Below are 19,160 nucleotides of genomic sequence, written 5' to 3' on the forward strand. Positions count from 1 at the left end.
CCTCCACCCAGCTGCCTGCACCGCATCCCCACTGGTGGGCTGCATCGTGCCGGGGTGTGGGGGAGAAAGGGGCTGCCAGCACAGTGCCGGGGCTGGCAGTGATGCCACCACCTCTCTGCTCGGGTGCCGGAACAGGGACAGCAGGCGGACAGTTGGGCTGCCGAGCCGGCAGGAAGACAGTGATCCCAGGCTGGGATCGGGGTGAGGGATGGGCGCTCAAGGGGCTGCCCCCCCTTCTCTTTTCTCTGTCTCCTCTGCATCCCTCCATCCATTCCCCCCCTCCCCTCCATCGCTGTCACGGTCACCTTCACCCTCTTGCTGTTTTCCGGAACTGCAGCAACTTTCTGCCATGTGATCCCAAGCCCGGCTCCAGCCCTCGCCACCCCCAGGCAGGCGCAGGCGTCTCTGCAGAGCCCCCCGCTCGCCACTGTGCCGCAGCCACTGCCGCCGCCCCGGCCATGGGTGAGAGATGCGACTACCAGCGCCTGAGCAGCGCCGAGGAGGAGGAGGAGATGCTTGGCCCCCTGCCCCACAGCTTCTCAGACAGCACCGGGCAGCGGGCCCTGCGGCTGGGCAGCGGGCACCCCATGCCATCCCCCGGGCAGGACATCGCCCCGGGCATGCCATGCCGGCGGGTCAGTGTTAGGGGGAAGCGGCGGGAACAAGTGGGGGGCCACCCGCCTGCCCAAGAGGGGCAGGGTCCTGCTGTGGGGCATGTGTCAGCAGCTGGCATGGGGGAGTCCCTGCATGGCATCTTCCCTCTCTGGCATTTGTGGTACCTCGCAGCATCCGGGGTGGCATGGGAATGGCACCCCCTTGCCTGGCTGTGCTCCCGTCCTGACCCATGGGAGAGGGGTTGCCTGCTGCTGCTTATTGGGGAAACTGAGGCACGGGGGAGTGGTGTGCGGCAGCGCAGCTCAGCTGAGCCTGGCAAAGCTCGGGGAGGTGGCAGGGGGAGCACAGTGCCCAGTACAGGATGCTGTTCCTTGGCCACAGCGCTGCATCCAACCGGTAATCCCACAGGCTGTTGTCCCCATATGGGGCTGTCACAGAGTGGGGGGTGTCAGGCTTTGTGTGGGGGTGCTAGGGAGCACATAGGGTGCATGTGGAGGGGTGCAGCTGCCTCGGGCTGTGGGGCAGGTGTTGGGGGTGTTACTGTGGGCAGGAATAATTGGGGCGGGGGGGGGGGTTTGGCCACTTGTGTGCCAGCTCAGGTAGGTGTTCGTGACTGTGTGTGATGCCAGGCAAGCATGGAGGTGAGGAGTGTGCCACACCGAGGGCAGGCACCCATGGGCATGTGGGGGTGCAGACAGCTCCAGGTGTGCATCAGGCGGAGGCGGGGGAGCAGACCGGTGTGCTGCCGCTGGCTGTGCAGCGGTGCCGGTGTGTTGGCGCACGTGCAGCTGGGCAGGGCGGTAGCTGGGGGGGGGTACATGGAAGTGACGCGTGCGTGGGGGGGCGGCTGCGGTTGTGCAGGTGGCGGGAGGCACGCGGGGGTGCCGAGGGTTGTGCCTGTGTGGTCCTGGGGGTGCACGTGAGAGTCGTCACCACCCATATGTGAGCCTGGGTGCACTGCACGTAGGGTGCATCCCTGGGGCTGCAGGGGTGGGTGTGCATGACGTGGCGCGTGTGCAGGGCACAGAGGGTTGAGCGGCAGCTGTGCCGGGGGCCTCTGCCATCTGTCAGATCATGGGGGCTGGACAGGTGTCTGTGACCCTGCCCAGGATGGGGGTTTGTTGGCAGGACTCGCTGGCTTGCCCGCTTCAGAGCCAAGGTTGCAGCATCATCCCCTGTGTCCATGGGTCTATTGCAGAGAGGGAAACTGAGGCACAGAACATCCCTTAGCACAGTGGGCAAGGCTGGGTTCCCCCACTCCCTTTTGGAGATCAGTACTCCCAGTGTGGGCACTGAACTGGGCAGCCTCACCTGGGGTTCAGGTGTGCAGCAGGCAGGCTGGGGCACAGGGAGCAGCGCGCTGGTCCCAGTGGGTGCCATCACCAGGTGATGCACCGTTGGAGGGCAGGGAACCCCCCACATCCCTGGCCTCCCCTGAGCTGGGGAGGGGGGAGCTGGCACGTGGCAGAGGTTGGTGCCGAGGGCACCGTGCCCGGGTGTCCCCAGTCAATGGGCTTGTTGTGCTGGGTGCCTGTGCTGCCGGGTGCCAGCTGGGATCCCTCGGCAGTGGAAGCCACAGTGGAGGTTCCTCTGTGCCTGGGGATGCATTTAACCCTCTCCTGGCTCCCACCTCGCCGGCGCAGCGATGGGCATGGTCTGGGGGAGCCAGGCAGGCGGGGGCTGCAGCCGAGGTCGCCGTGGGTCTGTCCTCTCTCACGCTGTGCGCGCGGGTGCAGCCAGCTGTTCTCCCTGGGGAGCCCGCAGGCAGGCGGCGGGGCTGGGGTTGGATGCTAGCCCCGCCAGGGAAGGGGGCAAGCCCCAGGGTGCTGGTGGCACCCCACGGCAGAGCCCCGTGGGGGGCTGGCAGCTGGGCAGCGGCTGTGCTTGCCAAGCCAGCGGCTCCCCCCGCAGTGCCCGTGGCCCTGGCGTCGTGCCTGCCGCCTCGGTGGGGGAGCGGAGAGCCGGATGTCTCCTCTTCCTCCCTCCCTCCCCGCTTCCTGGGGGGAAACTGAGGCCCGGGAGCATTTCCCAAAGCCGGGGCGAGTTTCCATGGAAATGGGAGCGGGGGTCCAGGCTCCCAGCTGCCGGGCACGGGCGCCCGCCGAACAAGGGAGAAAGCGGCACATTGATGGGGAGCCCGGCCCCCTGGGCGCGCGTCCCAGCCCCGGCCGAAAATAACCCTCCCGGGGAGCGCCGCGCAGGCAGCGGCCGGGACCGAGCCCCGCGCCCGGCCGGGGGGTCCCTGGGAAGCGGCTCCTGCCAGGGAGGTGACCCCCAGTCCTGCCTGCTGCCACCCCCCCCAGCCCCGGCCCCGTTGCGTTGGGGAAGGGGGAGGGCCGGCCGGGAGGATCGAGAGCCGGACGGAAGGAGGGGGAGAGCCACAGCCCGCGTCCGGCCGCGGACGCCCCGAGCCCCCCTGCCCGCTCCGGAGGGATAGATGGGGTGGCCGAGCCCGGGGGGCGTCTCCGTAGCCCAGATGATGGGGCCGCGGGTACCCCAGCTGCGCTGAGCGGGCTCTGCTGTGGGACGTCGGCGTCAGGGGAAGGGACATCGGCGGTGCCAGGGGGCCGGCGGCGGGCAGCCAGGCAGGATGCGACGCTTCCAGGCTTTGCACCGATCCTTCCCCTTCCTCACCCGCTTCCGCCTCTACCGAGTAAGTGCTGACCCCCGCCCCGGGCAGACCCTGCGCTGGCGGTCACCGGCCCTGTCCCCATTGCCTGCGGGGCGGGGGACCGGCTGTCCCCGGCCACATGCCGAAGGCTGGCGGCTGCTGTCGCCCCGCATGCCCCGGCGTGCCCCCGTGCGCCCCCCGTGCCCAGCTGCTTGCCGCACCCGCCGTATTTTTAGCCCAGTGCCGAGGGCTGTAATTGCGGTGACGCAGCCGAGGGAGCCAAGCGCGGGGGGCGAAGATGCCGGGGAGCCGTGTCGTCTCCCAGGGGAGAGGAGAGGATGGAGGGAGCTGCTGTGTTGTGGGGCCGGGATGGGGGTCCCACCTCTGGCTCTCAGCAGCGGGAGGCAGAGCCATGCCCCTTCCCAGAAAGGTGGTGATGAAAGAACGGGGAGAGCTGGAACAGCAAGGGTGGGGAGCAGCGGGGGGCATTTAGGAGGGGCATGTGGGTCAGCAGATGAGACCTGGCCCCATCCCCTCCCTCCTCGTGCCCTGGCATGGCTAGGGGGGTGCCACCAGCAGCGCTGGGGTGCCCTGTGCCTCAGCCCTGGGGCACTAGGACCCCCCAGAGGCCCTGATGTCCCTGTCTGCCCCCACCGTGTGGCTGCCTGCTGGGATGCCACCACCAGCTGTGGCAGAGGGGACCTGCCCCACCATGGGTCTGTGCTGCAGCCCAGTCAGGTGTGCAGGGATGCCAGGGGCTGAATGGCAGTGCCAAGGTGGCTGGCTATCCCTGCTGGGGACAGCTGTCCCCTTGCCAGTCAACCTCTCCAGCTGGCAGGCATGGGGCCAGGCATGGGTTGCCCCTCAGCTGGGGGCAGCTGCTGGGCACATCCATCCTGAGGCTCTGCCACCTCCTGTGTCCCTGGCACCACTGTCTGGGGACAGCCTGTGCTGGAGCAGAGGGGTGGGCTGCTGTTTCTGTGGGCATGATAGGGCAGAGCAGGGGTCCCTGCCTGTCCTTGGGGGTCCTGCTGATGGGGTGGGTGCCTCTGCCAGTGCCCCTGGGCAGCTGGGGACAGGCTCAGAAGAGGAGTCCTGCTAGCATCCCTCATACCCTACCAAGGCTGTACCCCAGCCTTGGTTCTTAGCCCCTCCAAATGAGTCCCCAAGAGGGGATGGGGCAGAGCAGAGTGGGGCAGGGTCACCCCCTAACCCGGTGTGGTGTCCCAGCAGAGGCTGAGCTGTAGCATGCAGGCGGAGGAGGGCACGGACTGGCTGCTGGAGCTGCTCACCGAGCTGCAGCTGCAGCAGTACTTTCTGCGCATCCGGGATGAGCTCAATGTCACCCGCCTCTCCCACTTCGAGTACGTCAAAAATGAGGATCTGGAGAAGATCGGCATGGGACGCCCTGGTGCGTACGTCCCCCCCCAAACCTCCCCCCATATCCCAGGCTGGCTGCACAGCATCTTTTGGGGACCCCAGAGGAGCATGCGGTCCATGGGGCTGGAGGGGAATACAACTCAATGCTGGGTCAGTGACAGTCACTGTGTCCCTGTGTCCTGCAGGCCAGCGGCGGCTGTGGGAGGCGGTGAAGCGAAGGAAGGCCATGTGCAAGCGGAAATCCTGGATGAGCAAGGTAGGAATGGGAGAAGGGCAGGTGTGGCAGGGAAACGGAGGCAGGCGGGAGGAGCTGGACCTGTCCTCGTGTTCTTCCCCAGTGCCTGGCTCTCCTCGCGCCACTGGTCCCTGGGGGTTGGCAGGGAGACGGGCAGAAGCCCCTGCCATGCATACCCTGCCTGTGGCATGACCCTGCCAGCATGTACCCCAGTCCCCCACAGGGTCCTGGGTCACTTCCCAGCAACGGATAGCCTTGCCACCATGGCACCTGGGAACTTCATTCCTCTCATGTTTTTTGCCTCTTTGCCAGGCAGCTCGTTTGCAGTTAACAAGCCACAGAGCCTGTGCATCTTGCCCCAGCGAGCTCTGTGGGCAGCAGCACTGCCCAGCCCCCTGCCCACCCCTGCCTTGCAGCAAGGGGGCACAATCTTGTGCTTGCAGCCTGTGTGACTGGGGCAGGGGACCTTGGGATGCTTACATATGCCCCTGATGCGGTCCCATCCAGAGCTTGTGCTGCTGGCACCACCCGACACCTTGCACCCCAAAAATGAGCAGGGTGCTTGCCAGCTGGGCACTGGGTCATGGCCTCTCCCCTGTGTGACTCATCTGGGCTGGGACAGGGATGAGACAGACTTTTAGTAGAAGGCTACTCAGCCTCGCACTGGGCACAGAAATGCCACCTCCCAGCCCAGCCATGTGCCAGCCCAGCTCTGCACACCCCACACGGGTCCTGGCTGCTGAGGCTGGGATGGACCCATGTCCCATGGGGCACATCATCGTCCTGGCTGGGGGGAAAAGCCCATCTCTGTCCCCTCTGGGCTGACAGTGGCAGCAGTGCATATTGCAAGGCCCATGTCACTGCAGGGGTATGTCACCACACTCGGCCCAAGCTGGAGATTTCTCATGGCTTTGCGATGGGACGCATCATGTGGCTGAAGCCTGGCCAAGAAGTGCCCAGGGCCCTCCAGCTACCGGCCCGGTTTGCCGGGGCTGCTGTGAGAGGCACAGCCCCTTCCCTCCACACAGATCGCAGCTCAGCGTGCAAGCAGCTGGAGGAGCAGAGCCTGCGCCCGCAGCCAGCCTGCCCTGGGTCATCACCAGGGAGCGGTCATCATTAGTTTCCAGAGTGTACAACCCAGGCAGGGGGTGGTCCCAGCACTGCTCCCTCTCAGACCCAAGGGCTTGGGGCATCTCTGCACCCAGGTCTCACCTGCTCTGTGTCCACAGGTGTTCAGCGGGAAGCGCCCTGAGTCGGAGCTGCAGCCCCAGCCCCAGAGCACCTTCCGCAAGCCCCCCACACCACCACCCCCCGAAGCTGGGGGCCAGCACTCCCTCACCTGCCTTGTGCGGGAGCGGGACCTCTCACTCTTCGAGAAGCTGGGTGATGGCTCCTTTGGTGTTGTGCGTCGCGGCGAGTGGTGCACACCTGCTGGCAAGACGGTGAGGGGCTGCTCATGGTGAGGGGGGGGGAGGTGGGCAGTGGGACCATCTCGCAGTAGGGGGAAGATGCTTTGGGGCTCATCCCCACTTTTGGCCGTAGCTGAATGTGGCAGTGAAGTGCCTCAAGACGGATGTGCTGAGCCAGCCAGAGGCACTGGACGACTTCATCCGGGAGGTGAACGCCATGCACTCCCTGGACCACAGGAACCTCATCCGCCTCTATGGCGTGGTGCTCTCCCACCCCATGAAGATGGTGAGTGTGGGGGGATGGGGCTGACCTCGATACTGCCCTGTGGTGGGGTCCCGTGTGGTGGGGTTACCAAAGTCAGGCTGGGTCTGTACCTGGAGTCCTCCCACTGGCATCCTCGGTGGGCCACAAGAAGGCTGGACAGCCCCTAGCCTGACCGACCTGCTGTCCCCTCCCCGTGGCCCAGGTGACAGAGCTGGCCCCGCTGGGCTCCCTTCTGGACCGCCTGCGGAAGAACCAGGGTCATTTCCTCATCTCCACCCTCTGCCAGTATGCCATCCAGGTGGCCAAGGGCATGGCCTACCTGGAGTCCAAGCGTTTCATCCACCGTGACCTGGCCGCACGCAACATCCTGCTGGCCTCCAATGAGCTGGTCAAGATTGGGGACTTTGGGCTGATGCGGGCCCTGCCCAAAAATGATGACCACTACGTGATGCAGGAACATCGCAAAGTCCCCTTTGCCTGGTGAGCTGTGGGGAGGGGGGGGGACCTGGGGGTGCAGCTCCCACGACCTTCTGATGTTCATGTCCTTCTCTGCACAGGTGTGCTCCTGAGAGCCTGAAGACGCGCACCTTCTCCCATGCCAGTGACACCTGGATGTTTGGGGTGACCCTCTGGGAGATGTTCACCTACGGGCAGGAGCCTTGGGTCGGCCTCAATGGCAGCCAGGTGGGTGCACAGCAGGGACCTGCCCCCTACCCCCCCTCACCCTGGTAGTGCTGGGGGGGACCTGGGACCCCCTGACAGCACCCGTTGCCCCACAGATCCTGCACAAGATAGACAAGGAGGGTGAGCGGCTGCCACGGCCTGAGGACTGTCCCCAGGATATCTACAATGTCATGTTGCAGTGCTGGGCACACAAGCCCGAGGACCGACCCACCTTTGTGGCTCTGCGGGACTTCTTGGTGGAGGTGGGTGAGGTGGGGTCCGGGGGACAGGAGCCCTGGCACCCTTCTCCACCGGCTCTGCTCAGGCATGGGCAGGGTTAAGGGTATCACCAAGGCAGGAGGTGATGCTGGGGGGCTCAGGTCAGGCAGCCCTGCAGGCTGGGAGGTGGCAGCTGGTGGTGTGGTCATGTCATCGGGAGGACCCTGAGTGCCACCTTGCCCTCGCCCATCCCAGAGCTGTCACAGCTGAGGAGGGGCTGGGAGTGGTGATACTGTCTCTTGCCTATTTTTGGTGCTCCCCTGCCCTGTGTGGGGTTGGGCCTGGCCTCAAAACAGGGCAGGGATGTACGCAGGGGGCTGTGTCCCCTGTCCTCACCCCCCCTCTCCCCCCAGGCCCAACCCACCGACATGAGGGCGCTGCAGGACTTTGAGGAGCCTGACAAGCTGCACATCCAGATGAACGACATCATCACTGTCATCGAGGGCAGGTATTGCACAGGGTGGGAGGGCAGCTACCGCATGGCCGGGTGGGGGGCAGCAGGTATTGCATGGCAGAGCACAGACCAGCTGGCAGCTTCAGGACTGCCAGCCTCACTGGGGACAAGGGACCCCAGGAAGGGGGAGACTGTCGGCACTGGCAGAGCTGTGGGGAGCAGCTGATGGCGGGGGGGGTTCTGCCCCCTTCCAGCACACCCGGCTGTGTACGCTGCGGGCAGGCGGAGTGCCCTGGCTCCCCTGGGGGGTGTGCAGTCCCCCAGGCACCACAGTACCACAGGGCCACCAGGGTGCGGGGGTCACAGCCCACACTGTCTGTCCCCCCGACTCACCCCACTGTGCCTGTGGCTTTGCCCTGGGGAAGCGCACCCCAGGGGTGCTGCCCGGTGATGGCGGTGACCAGCACCTGGGGACGCACGGCTGTCATGGCTGGGAGAGGCACCGTGGGGCTCGGTGCCACAGTAACCCCCTGTGCCGCCATGGGCTTCGCTCCTCTGTCGCTGCCACCCACCCCAGGGCACGGCCACCCCCCCTCCACAGCCCTGGGCACCTGCGGACTGGGGGGACTTTGGTTCCCACGTATCCGGCTTGGGGACAGCGAGGACCCCCCCAGGGGAGCTCAGCGTCCCTTTGCCCTGCTGGGGTACGGGAGGCCGGCCCCACCGGCCCCGGGGGGTGAGGAGAGAGGCTCCGTCCTGCCCCTCCCCGCCGCGGGCCGGCTCCCCGCGGTTAGTCACGGCCCGGGGTGAATCAGGCCGGATTTGTGTGTCTGCAGGGACCGGCTTTCTCCGCGGCCGCCGCCAGGGATGACTCTTGCCCAGGGTCTGGCGGTTTAATTGCAGGGAGGGGAGGGGAGGGGAAGGGAAGCGGCGTCGGCGGAGGGAGGGAAAGGAGGGAGGGAGGGAGCGGCGGAGGGCGGCGCGGCCGCGCCAGAGCGCCTGCATCGTCCCCGCCGCCGCATCACGGCCGGGCCGGGGGTCCCGCTCCCGCGGCCCCCCGCCCCGCCGCCGGCCCCAGGTGAACCGCGGAGCGTGGGGACGGGGGACCGTGGCCGCGCTGAGGGATGCCGACGGGTCGGGGAGGGCCGGGAGCGCGGTGGAGCCGGGGCGCAGGCTCCCCTGCCTCAGTTTCCCCGGGGGACGCCGGTCCCCGGTGGGCCCTGATGGGCACGTTTTGGGGGTGCAGGGTCCGGGCCGACGGGGTGGGCTCTGCAGCCGAGGGCGGTGGCAGGAGCCCCAGCGGCTGCCGGTTGCTTCCGTAGGGGAGCCCCCTTCCCGTGCCTCAGTTTCCCTGCGGGCGGCTGCCCCCCCCCACCGCGCTGCCGGCGGGGATGCCCGGGCCGGGAGGGGAGGGCCGGCGGGGGGGTGCGGGGGGCTCCTCCAGGGGGCCGCATCCGGCCCCGCCGAGGCCGCCCGGGGCACCGTAAACACCCCCCACCCCGTTTCAAGCCCCTGCCTGTCGTTCGGCGGGCGCCGGGCGTGCGTACGTGTGTGTGGGCAGGAGCAGCGACCTACCTGAAAGTCCCCCCCGGGGACCCAGCCGGCCGCGGGGGGGGGGCCGGGGCAGGGCCGGAGCGGGTTTGTGCCGGGGGTCCGAACCCGGAGCCTGTGGGACGAGGCGGGGAGCGGAGGGGCCGGCCCGGCCACAGCATCCCTGTGGCGGGATGCAGCCGTGCCGGGGAGGGCGAGCGGAGGGGACCTCCCGGGGCGGAGAGCCGTGCCACCCCCCGTCCCGTCGGGGTGAGGGGGGTGCCCGGTACCGGCTGGGCTCTGCCGCCCCCTCGCCGAGGGGTCCCGGCGCTGAGTAAGGCGGCTGGCTGGCGGCGAGCGGGAAAGGTAAACAGGAAAAGGGCTGAGCTGGTGGCCGGGGGTGACTCACAGGTGACTCCAGGAAACCGTCGGGCCCGTGCCAGCCTCGCCGGGCTGGCACCGCACACCGCCCGCCGCCCCCTGCCCTGCCCGTGGGCAGCAGGGCCCTGGCAGACGGCGAGGAGGGTGGGTTAGGGTCACAGCACACACCCCCCCATAGTCGTTTGGCACGATGTTGGGTGGGGGGCACAGCTTGGGGTGTCCTCCCCTGGCCCCTACCTTCCCTATCCCCCCCCCCCCCCCCCCCCCCCCCCCCGCCAGTTCTCCTGGGCTAGGTGACCACCCCCGTGCCTCCCCTGCCCCAGAGGTGGCTGCATCCTGAAACAGGCAGCTCCTGAACGGCTCCTGCGGCACACTGGGGACCAGCACCCCAAGGTGGCCTGGCCCACTCGGGTGCCTCCAGGAGGTTTCACAGCCTGAGTCCCGCTGCCTGCCCATCTCCCCCTGCCCACACCAGCCTGCATGGGGCTCACCGATGATGTAGGAAGAGAGCGAGGGAGACCCCACAGTCCCCTGTCCCCCCCGGCAGTTTCCCCCATGGGACTGGGATACTTGAGGGTTCATCGTGGGACCCCCAAGTGTGTCCCCTGTGCCATCCTTGGCTGCGTGGGATGCAGGGGGACTAGTGGTGAGCAGCTCGGTGCAGGCATCACCCCAAGGCTCCTGCATAGTTTGGGGCCGCTGAGGGAAGGAAGAGGCACACCTTTCTGGGCACAAGTGGGGAGCTTTGTTCCCCACCACCCACATCCCCAGCACCACCTGATGCAGGGGCCATGCTGGGTGGGAGGCAGAGCATGCTGCTGTCACGGGGCTGGGATCCCGAGTGCCTGGGTTCCCTTCCCCCTTGTGCCACCACCTTGCCCGCATGGACTTGAATGAGTCACCTCGCCTCCTCCCCTGTCACTGGGACAGGTGAGTGTCCCTCTGCCATCCCCTCATCAGTAACGAGGTCCTTTTTATTCCTTAGGGCCGAGAATTACTGGTGGCGGGGTCAGAATAAGCGGACCCTAAAAGTGGGCCAGTTCCCCCGAAACACGGTGACCTCGGTGGCAGGGCTGTCGGCCCACGACATCAGCCAGCCGCTTAAAAACAGCTTCATCCACACAGGCCATGGAGACACCAACCCGCAGCACTGCTGGGGGTTTCCCGATAAAATTGATGAGTAAGAAACTTTTTGTCTTCTCTGCATTCCCTGCCTGATCCCTGCCTTCCCTGCTGCTCGCCGGGCATGGCAGCGAGGCACAGCTTGATCCCCCCCCACCGCCCCCCGGCTTGTGAAGCATCTCTTCCCTCCTGCTGTACTGGGGATGGTGGCTCCGGGTAGGGTTCCTGCGGCTGGACTAACTCCCTCGCCTCTCCTTACTAATAGGGTCAGGGACATGGGGGGCTGCTGTGCTTGTGGGGGGCTGTCCCAGGGAGGAGCCCCTTTTCCTAGCCCTGCAGCCCCTCGTGGCTGTCCCAGGGTGGGGAAACACCTTTAGGCACTGCTCCGGAGGTGGCCTTGTTACCCCAACGCTTTTGGAGTGTCACAGGGCTGCTAACCGCGCGCCTCTCAGCACCTGCGTGGAGGGAAGCGGCGGGGTGGGGGTGCAGCCCAGCCCCACGCTTTTAACAGCATGACTTCTAAAAAGCAAAACATGAAAAAAAAATCGACGAAAATTCTTCCCTCCACCTCCTTCCGGCTGCACCAGGGGACATTCCGGTTGGTCTGTGATGGTGGGGGGTCAGGTGCCCATGCCCCCCTGCCAGGTGGGACTGGCCATGCCCAGCGTGGGTGCTGGGTGCAGGGGGACAGTGGGCAGGGGTGCCTTGGCGCAGGGCAGAGGGCATGGGGGGTGCCTGCCAGCGCTGAGCTGGGGGGGCGTGGGAGGGCTGTGTGTGGGGGGCAGGATAGGATTTCAAAGCCTGGAAAGCTCCTGCTGGGAAGAGCCAGCTCCTGTGCTGAGCTCAGCACGTCCCCTGGGATCGTGATCCCCACTGCTGCGTGGCATCCCGCTGCCCTCGGTCCCAGGCTGACCCCATCACGACACCCTGTGCCACGGGCCGTGCCGGCAGCCCCCGGAGGGCTGAACGGAGGCGCCATGCGCGCGGACCTGGCTCATGCCCCGGCAGGCCTCCCCGCGCCCCGCTGCGTGGGCACGGGCGCTGGGTACGTGCTGCCCGGGCCGCCGAGAACACCGAGCCCGGCACACGCCCAGGCCTTCGGGCTGCACCGGCTCCCGCCGGCTCCCTGCCTCACCGTGCCTGGCTTGCGGTGGCTCGCCCGGGCCTCCCGGCACCCCACCGGCGTGCCACACTGGGGCGCCGTGCCCTGGGCACAGCATCGTGCCGCAGCACCCCAGTGCTGGGGGTGTGTCCCAGGCACCGCACCCTGCGCCAGTGCCCTGGGCATGGCACCCTGCTTGCGATCCCCCGGGTACGGTGCGTCACGCGCGTGGAGCCAGAGAGGGATGGGTGACACCAGGACGGCACCAGGCTCTGTGCCGCAGCACTGAAAGCCTCTGGGGTGTGGTGCCCCAGTGGTCCTGACTGGGGCATGGTGTGTGGTGGGGGGGCTGTGGGGTGTTCCAAGGGACACTGACCCCCAGGTGCTCTTCTCTCTTCCCACAGGCTCTACCTGGGAAATCCCATGGACCCTCCTGACATTTTAGGTGTGGACCCAAGTGCTGCCAGACCCACACAGCTTCCAGGCAGGGCTAAAAGTGAGCGGCTTTTCCCATTCCCCCTGGCCATCGGCTGCATGAAGCCCCCATGTCTGTGCCCTGGTGCCAGGGTGATGGGCTGGACCTTCTCCTTTCTGTCTCTCTGCTGCCGCTTGCTTTTTGCAGCCCAGGGGAGCTGGGGTGACAGGGCATGTTGTCACCTGGCTATATGCCACTGCCAGCAGCCTGGGTGGCCCGTGGGTCTGCCTGGCTGGACTCTGCCCTGCTGCCCTTCATCTGGGTCCCTTGTCCCCTCCCAGCGTCTTACAGCTGGGCTTCCCAGTACAGGGGACCTTAGCGGAGCTGCCACAGGGAGGGAGCGTAGGGGCTGGGTGTGTGCAGCAGCCCCTCTAAACCTGCAATTTTCCCTTGGCGGGGCTGCCCACCACATCCTTCCCACACCCCACTGGTGACAGGGGACACGACGAAGCATGCGCCCTGCTAATAAGCACTCTGGCTGCCACTTGCTCCATGCGCTCACCCTGTGTCTCCCCTCCTCTCGGGCTCTCTCTTCTGCAGGGCAACCACCTCCGCGCCCGCCTCAGCCTGCCGTCCTGCTCACCAGTAAGTTGGGCTCTTTGAGGTGCTGCTCTCCCTCTTTTGTGCCCCCCTTCTTTTCTTTCTTAGCTCCTTCTGTTCCCTCTGCCCCTGGGGTACTGCTGTGCACCTATGGGTGATGGCATCTGTGGTGGGGACACAGATGTGGAGCAGGGTGGCCAGCCTGGGGTACCCTGCCCTTTCCCACCCTGCAGCCCCCTGGGCCCCCGCCCTGGTGTCCATTGCGGTGCCCAGGGGGGGAGCAAAGGTGGCTGAAGCTATGGGGTGATCTGGGGGCTTGGGGATGTAGATGCCCTTCTTTGTACCCCAGGGATGGGTCCCGGACCCTCACCATTCCTCTCTGTCTCCCCTTAGAGCCCTGCTACGACCCTGTCAGTGAGGAGGAAGAGGGTTTGCCGGGGGGTCTCCGGAAGCTCTGCCTGAAGAAGCCAGGCACGGGGAAGGGTCTGCGACCGGCCAAGCCATCGGCACGGGTACCAGGCACCAAGGTGGGCGAGCGGCAACCTGGCCGGCTGGCAAGCGAGGGGCCAACAGGCGGAGAGGTGACTCTCATCGATTTTGGGGAGGAGGTGCCCCAAGGTAGCCCCTCGCCAGTGGGGGAGCTGACAGCCCCATCATTGGCCAAGCTGGCCATGGAGGCCTTCTCCCTACTGGACAAGACCCCACCACAGAGCCCCACACGGGCGCTACCCCGGCCCCTCCACCCCACACCGGTGGTAGACTGGGATGCCCGCCCTTTGCCTCCACCACCTGCCTATGATGACGTGGCACAGGACGAGGATGATTTTGAAGTCTGCTCCATCACCAGCCCCCCAAGCCGGCGGGGCAAGACCAACTATGGCTTTGTGGATGAGAGCGAGCGGGGACCAGTGCTGGAGGACAACCTGTTCCTGCCCCCCAAGGAGACCAAACAGCCCAGCATGACGCAGACCACCGAGCTCTTTGAGGAGCTGCAGCAGGAGTGCATGAAGAGGCTCAATGTCCCGCTGGGACTGGCTCTCCCCACCGATGACAAGCCCCAAATCCCACCCCGTGTCCCCATCCCACCCCGGCCCCTACGCCGCAATGAGCCTGGGCGCTGGTCGGGGGAGCTTTCCCCAGCTTCGGGGGGCGAGGAAGACCGGCCGCCCCAGATTCCCCCACGGGACCCACTGTCACAGCCCACCTCCCGGACACCCAGCCCCATGGCCCTGCAGGTGGGCTCCCCCCAGCAACGTGCCGCCCTCTGTTCCTGCCTCTCCACCTCGCCAGGGAAGCCCATGCCCACCACACAGAGCTTTGCCCTTGACCCCAAGTATGCCACCCCCAAGGTCATCCAGGCACAGGGCAAGGACTGCTCCAAGGGACCCTGCATCCTGCCCATCGTGAAGGATGGGCAGAAGGTCAGCAGCACCCACTACTACCTGCTGCCTGAGCGCCCTGCCTACCTGGACAAGTACGAGAAGTTTTTCAAGGAGGCCAAAAGCCCTGAGGAGGTGCCAGCATCCCGCCTGGTCACCACAGCCACTGTCCGTCCCATGGTACAGCAGCCGCCGCCAGACTGCAAGGCCAACTTCTCCTCCAACAACAGCAACCCTGGGCCCAAGTGCCTAGTGAAAGCCTCCTGCAGCCTCCAGAAGATCGTCTACGATGGGCCGGATGGCTGCCGCCCTGCCGACAAGATCCGGCTGGTAAGTGGCATCTGTGAGCAAGAGGGGACACGATGGCCTTGCTTGCACAAGAGCCAGCCCCACTCTGCCTCTGTTTCCTGAAGTTCAACCCCGGGGGATTAGCTGCAAGGGGTCCCTAGATGTGCTGGGGAACCTAAGTGTCACTACAACTCCAGAATTACCCCTTTAACACAAATTCACCCTACCCACGGCCTTCGGGAGGGGTGGAGGAGGGTGACTGTCACTGCTGTCCTCTTGGGCTCTCTGGGCTGGGTCTGTGGTGGCCAGGAGTCTGCACACAAGCCTAGGAGAGGCTGAAGATCCCAGGGTTGTGGATGGTCCCAGCTCCATGCTGACAGTGCTCCCCAGGAACAGAGCCAGGGTTGGGGGCAGCCTCGGTGCCCCCTTACTCCAGCCACAGGCTCCGCCCTGCCCAGAGGTGGGGGCAGGCACTGACCACAAGCTCCCCCCAGGTGCAGGACACGGTGCACGGTGTGACCACCGAGGAGTGCCAGGCAGCCCTGCAGAACCACGGCTGGAGCGTCCAGCGGGCCATCCAGTACCTGAAGGTACCACACACCCCTGTCCTCCCACCTTGGCTCCCGCCAGACGTGTAGCACCCCTGTCATCCCCCTCACTTGCCCTCTCCCCTTGCAGGTGGAGCAGCTCTTCTGCCTGGGGCTGAAGTCTCGTGTGGAGTGCCACCGGGTGCTGGAGATGTTCGACTGGAACCTGGCTCAGGCCAGCTCCCACCTCCTTGATCCCTACAGCACCGCCCGCCAGAAGTAGGGGCAGAGGTTTTATTGCGGGGGGCGGGGGTGTCTCCATGCCATGCTGCTCTTGGCCAGCTGGCACCATCACCCCCCTGAGCTCATGTCCTCTCTTCTCCTTACAGGCGGTGACAGCAGAGACAAGGCGATTTGTGCTGGATCCGGAGCAGGTATCTCACCATGGGGCCACCCTGCTGGTGCCCACCTCCATCCACGCAACCTGCTGCTGGACTCTGGACTGAGCCCCTGCTCAGGGGATGGGGACACCCCATAAGGGAGCCTAACCAGCACCCCAGGCTTGTGGGGGTGTCTGCACCCTGGCTTCGGCACTGGGCTCTGTCCCCTGGCCCCTTGTTGAATTGTTTTTGTAAAGAGAAATGTAATTTTAATATATATTATATATATATATATATAAAAAATATTCTATGGAGCAGAGGAGGATGCCTGTGGCCATCTCCCAGGTTCATCCCTGCCAACGCGCAGTGACAGGCCATGTCTCTATGGGTGCCAGTTCCTCCCTGCCAGCAGCCAGGACTGTCACCGGCGGGACCTGCCCAGGGATGGTGCCCAGGTGCAGGATGCCCAGGAGGGGGATGCCTGTGTGCTCTGGTGCCCAGCAGGCGCCGGGGATCCCCAGAGAGCTGTATGACACCGACACCTCCAGACATCCCCTAGACGCCCCCAGTGATGGCTCCCAGGCCATTTTGGGGTGCAAAGGTCTCTCCATCCAGGTCTGCTGGAGTTAGTCACGTGCTGTCCTACCCCAGGCCCAAAGCTTGAAGGCTGGGGACAGTTTTGCCCCCTCCTGAGCGTTCAGGGCTTGCTGGTGGCGGCGCCCCCGTGGCAGGGCCCCCCCTTGCCCCGCGGGACTGGGCTCCTGGCCACTGCCTGACTCATGCCTGGGCAGGGAGCGGCGGGACCTGCCTCGCGCCCCCACCCACGCGAGGGGCGTTGTGCAACCAGATGCCACCGCGCAGCCGGAGCCGGGTGCTGGGGGGGTGGCTGGCCCCCGTGGGGTCCCAGGCCAGGTAGTGGTGCTAACCCCCCTGCAAGCGGGTGTCGGAACCCCTTAGCTGGGTTCCCTGAGGTGCCGCCTTGCAGCATCAGGAAGGGCTTTCTGTGCAGGTTGAGAAGGACCTCAGTGCCCAAACCCACCAGGTCCGTGGGCATTGGTGGCACCTTGTCCCCAGGATGCCATCTGCTCCAGAGTTGGTGGCTTCAGAGGAGAGACCCTGCCAGGCGTGTTGAGTCACCTGGCAGGAGGGGCTGCCTCAGCATGGCCGTGAGTTCTTCCCCATGGCTGGCGGCACTGGGCCACATCACCTGCGTGCCCTGTGCACCCATGTCTGCTCCTCTCTGGTCCCCTGGCCCTCCTTGAGCCTGGGGAGGGGGAGGTTTGTTGGTGCTGCTGTGGGCACAGCCATGCATAGGTGCTTTGGACTCTCTGTGCCTCAGTTTCCCCATCTAAAGTGCAGCTACCGTGGCATGACAGCCAGGTGGGATGGCCGTCAGTGAAGCGAGGAGAAAAAAACCCACAATTTCCTGGCCTGAAATGATTCCAGAGCTGGGCTAGGTCCCATGAAGAAGCAAACGTGTGTTTCCTGCAGTGGCCCCAGCTGGGTCCCTTTGCACGGCCGGGTGCACCTGGCCTCTGTCCCTGGTGGAAGGTGACCTGCAACCCAGCACAATGCCTGGCCCTGCTGCCCAGGTAGGAGCAACACCTCCCACCCCAGCCAGGCTTGCGTGGGTGTTGCTGAGATGGCACAGATAACCCCGCACGCAGGGCCGTGGGCAGTGCCGGGGGGGCTGGGGCAGGGTTCACATGTGGGACCCCGAGGCGGCGGTGGGAAGCTGTTCCTTCCTTCTTCCTCCTTGGCGGCCAGCCAACGGCTGCCAGGGGTTATTGGCCGTGTGGCCAAGCATGGCAGGGACCTGGCAGCAAACGGGGGGTGGGTGAGGGGTGCAGGGTCCAGGACTGACCCACCCCTCCCAAAAGAACTGGGGACCCCTGTCCCCGCTTGCCACCCCAGAGCCTTTGGGCCATGTGACTTTGTAGCCCATCAGGTGCTCCCTGAGGGCTGGAGACCCCAACCTTTGGGGTGTCAACCATGAGGTCACCCTGGGAAAGGGCCTTAAAACCTCCCATGGCAAAGTGGGTGTCCCCCAGCATCAGCGCGTCACCAGGACTAGGATGCCCCCACCTCTGTGGCAGGCTGTGAGACACGGAACTGCCAGTGCCCCAGGCAGGGCACGTGGTGTCCAGGTCCCCCCCACCTGGGGGTGTGCTCACCCACGGAGCCACCCTGTTGCGTAGCTCCCCTGGGACAGGGAAAGCTGCAGCCATCCCTATCGCTGAGGAAGCACCATGGGGTGCCGAGGCCAGTGCCTGCTCTGGAGCTGGATGCTGTGGGGGCTCTGGGTGCTGCCAGGTAAGTGTCAGGGTCACCTGCACTGCTGCTGGGCTGACCAGGTGGCTGATACCATCTGGGTGACAGGCTGTGAACAGTCCTCCGGCTGCTTGAAGGCTACAAATTCAAGCCCAGGTGCCTAGCCAGGGGTTGCCCTGTCTGCCCGCTGGTGCCACAGCCTCAGCATGGTCCCTTGACTGCAGCAGGGGAAGATGGGGGTGGGGTGTTGCGTGTCAAATCGGGGCTCTTGCCCATGGGGAAGGTGCCAGTCTTGCTCTTGGCATTGGTCCAGCTGTGGGTGCTGGGGTGGGGGGTACCAGCCCCAAGGGCTGGGGGCACCTTCCTCCTGCAGCAGGAAGGAGGGATGGGAGTGATGGGGACCCTGGGCTGGTTGTTTTTCCTTATCGTGCCCTCACCTACCTGCTCCGCTGCCAGCACAAGCTGGGGAGACAGAGGAGCAGCCCCTTGCCCTTGTGCCAGCCCCAGCAGAGCTGGGCAGCATCTCCACTGCAGCCGACAGCACCAGTGCTCAGCTGCCTCCGGAGCTGGGCATGTGTCAGGCATTCCCCACCGCTGCAGCCGCCGGGCCAGAGCACCCCACTCCCACCCGCAGGACCACCCCCGCCGTGGGCAGCTACGGCTCAGGTAAGGCTGGCAGGCAGCTGGCTGCGGGCAGGTTCCTGCCAGCTGGGGCCATGGCGGGGCTGATCCAGCCGTGGCTGCCTTGTCTCGCCCCACAGGCAGCCTGGTGCCGCAGGTGACTGCGAGGGCGCTGGTCCCAGCTAGGACCAGTGGGGAGCAGGGGCAGCCTCCCAGCACGGCAGCTTTCCCTGGGGATCTGGCAATGCGAGGCAGCCCCCAGGCAGGGGTAAGGGCTGGGGTCTCCTCTCTAGGCACTGCCAGCCACCCCACCAGTGTGTCTCTGGCTCCCACCACCACCTGGCACAGGCAGCTTCCATCCCTCATGCCAACGGAGCATGTGGTGCGTGTTGGCACGTTGACCCCAGCTCTAGCTGTCCCTGCTGTAATGGGGACAAGCAAACCACCATCAACCAGCAGCACCGCTCCCAAGCAGGCTGTGGAAGTGTCCAGAGAGTCTCTGGAGAGCAACCCTGGAGAGCCAGTCCTGGGAACTGTCCCCGTGCAAGAGGGGACTGTGGTCACGTCATCCACAGGTGCTGTCGATGCACTGAGAGGAGCCCCCCCAGCACCAGGTAGAGATCTGTCCCTGCCAGTGGCACATGTTCCAGCTTCTCAACCAGCCCCAGGAACAAAAGCATCTTCCTCAGTCCC

General features: G+C 65.9%; 2 protein-coding genes across 8 annotated transcripts in view; one reads left to right on the forward strand and one right to left on the reverse strand.

The window, feature by feature from the left end:
• TFRC (transferrin receptor) overlaps positions 1-45 on the reverse strand; it is a 7,100-nt gene extending 7,055 nt beyond the window's left edge. The window contains exon 1 of the mRNA XM_040613568.1: positions 33-45. Coding sequence (XP_040469502.1) covers positions 33-45 — 13 coding nt within the window. The remainder of the gene's footprint in view (positions 1-32) is intronic.
• Positions 7-15,856, forward strand: TNK2 (tyrosine kinase non receptor 2). Of its 7 annotated transcripts, XM_040613560.1 has the most exons (17): positions 7-201; positions 338-635; positions 4,460-4,637; positions 4,792-4,862; positions 6,071-6,283; positions 6,384-6,536; positions 6,718-6,995; positions 7,073-7,199; positions 7,295-7,441; positions 7,811-7,905; positions 10,748-10,942; positions 12,391-12,482; positions 13,002-13,046; positions 13,395-14,710; positions 15,163-15,258; positions 15,347-15,474; positions 15,585-15,856. In XM_040613560.1, the coding sequence occupies exons 2-17, from the start codon at positions 459-461 to the stop codon at positions 15,589-15,591; spliced, it is 3,318 nt and encodes a 1,105-aa protein (XP_040469494.1). In that variant the 5' UTR covers positions 7-201; positions 338-458; the 3' UTR covers positions 15,592-15,856. The 7 variants fall into 7 exon arrangements, with proteins under 7 accessions (XP_040469494.1, XP_040469489.1, XP_040469486.1 ...); XM_040613555.1 differs by having other exon boundaries at positions 94-635; positions 12,391-12,431; XM_040613552.1 differs by having other exon boundaries at positions 95-635.
• The last annotated feature ends 3,304 nt before the right edge of the window (positions 15,857-19,160 follow it).

Source organism: Falco naumanni, chromosome 13 (assembly GCF_017639655.2).
Source record: "Falco naumanni isolate bFalNau1 chromosome 13, bFalNau1.pat, whole genome shotgun sequence".
NCBI lineage: Eukaryota > Metazoa > Chordata > Aves > Falconiformes > Falconidae > Falco > Falco naumanni.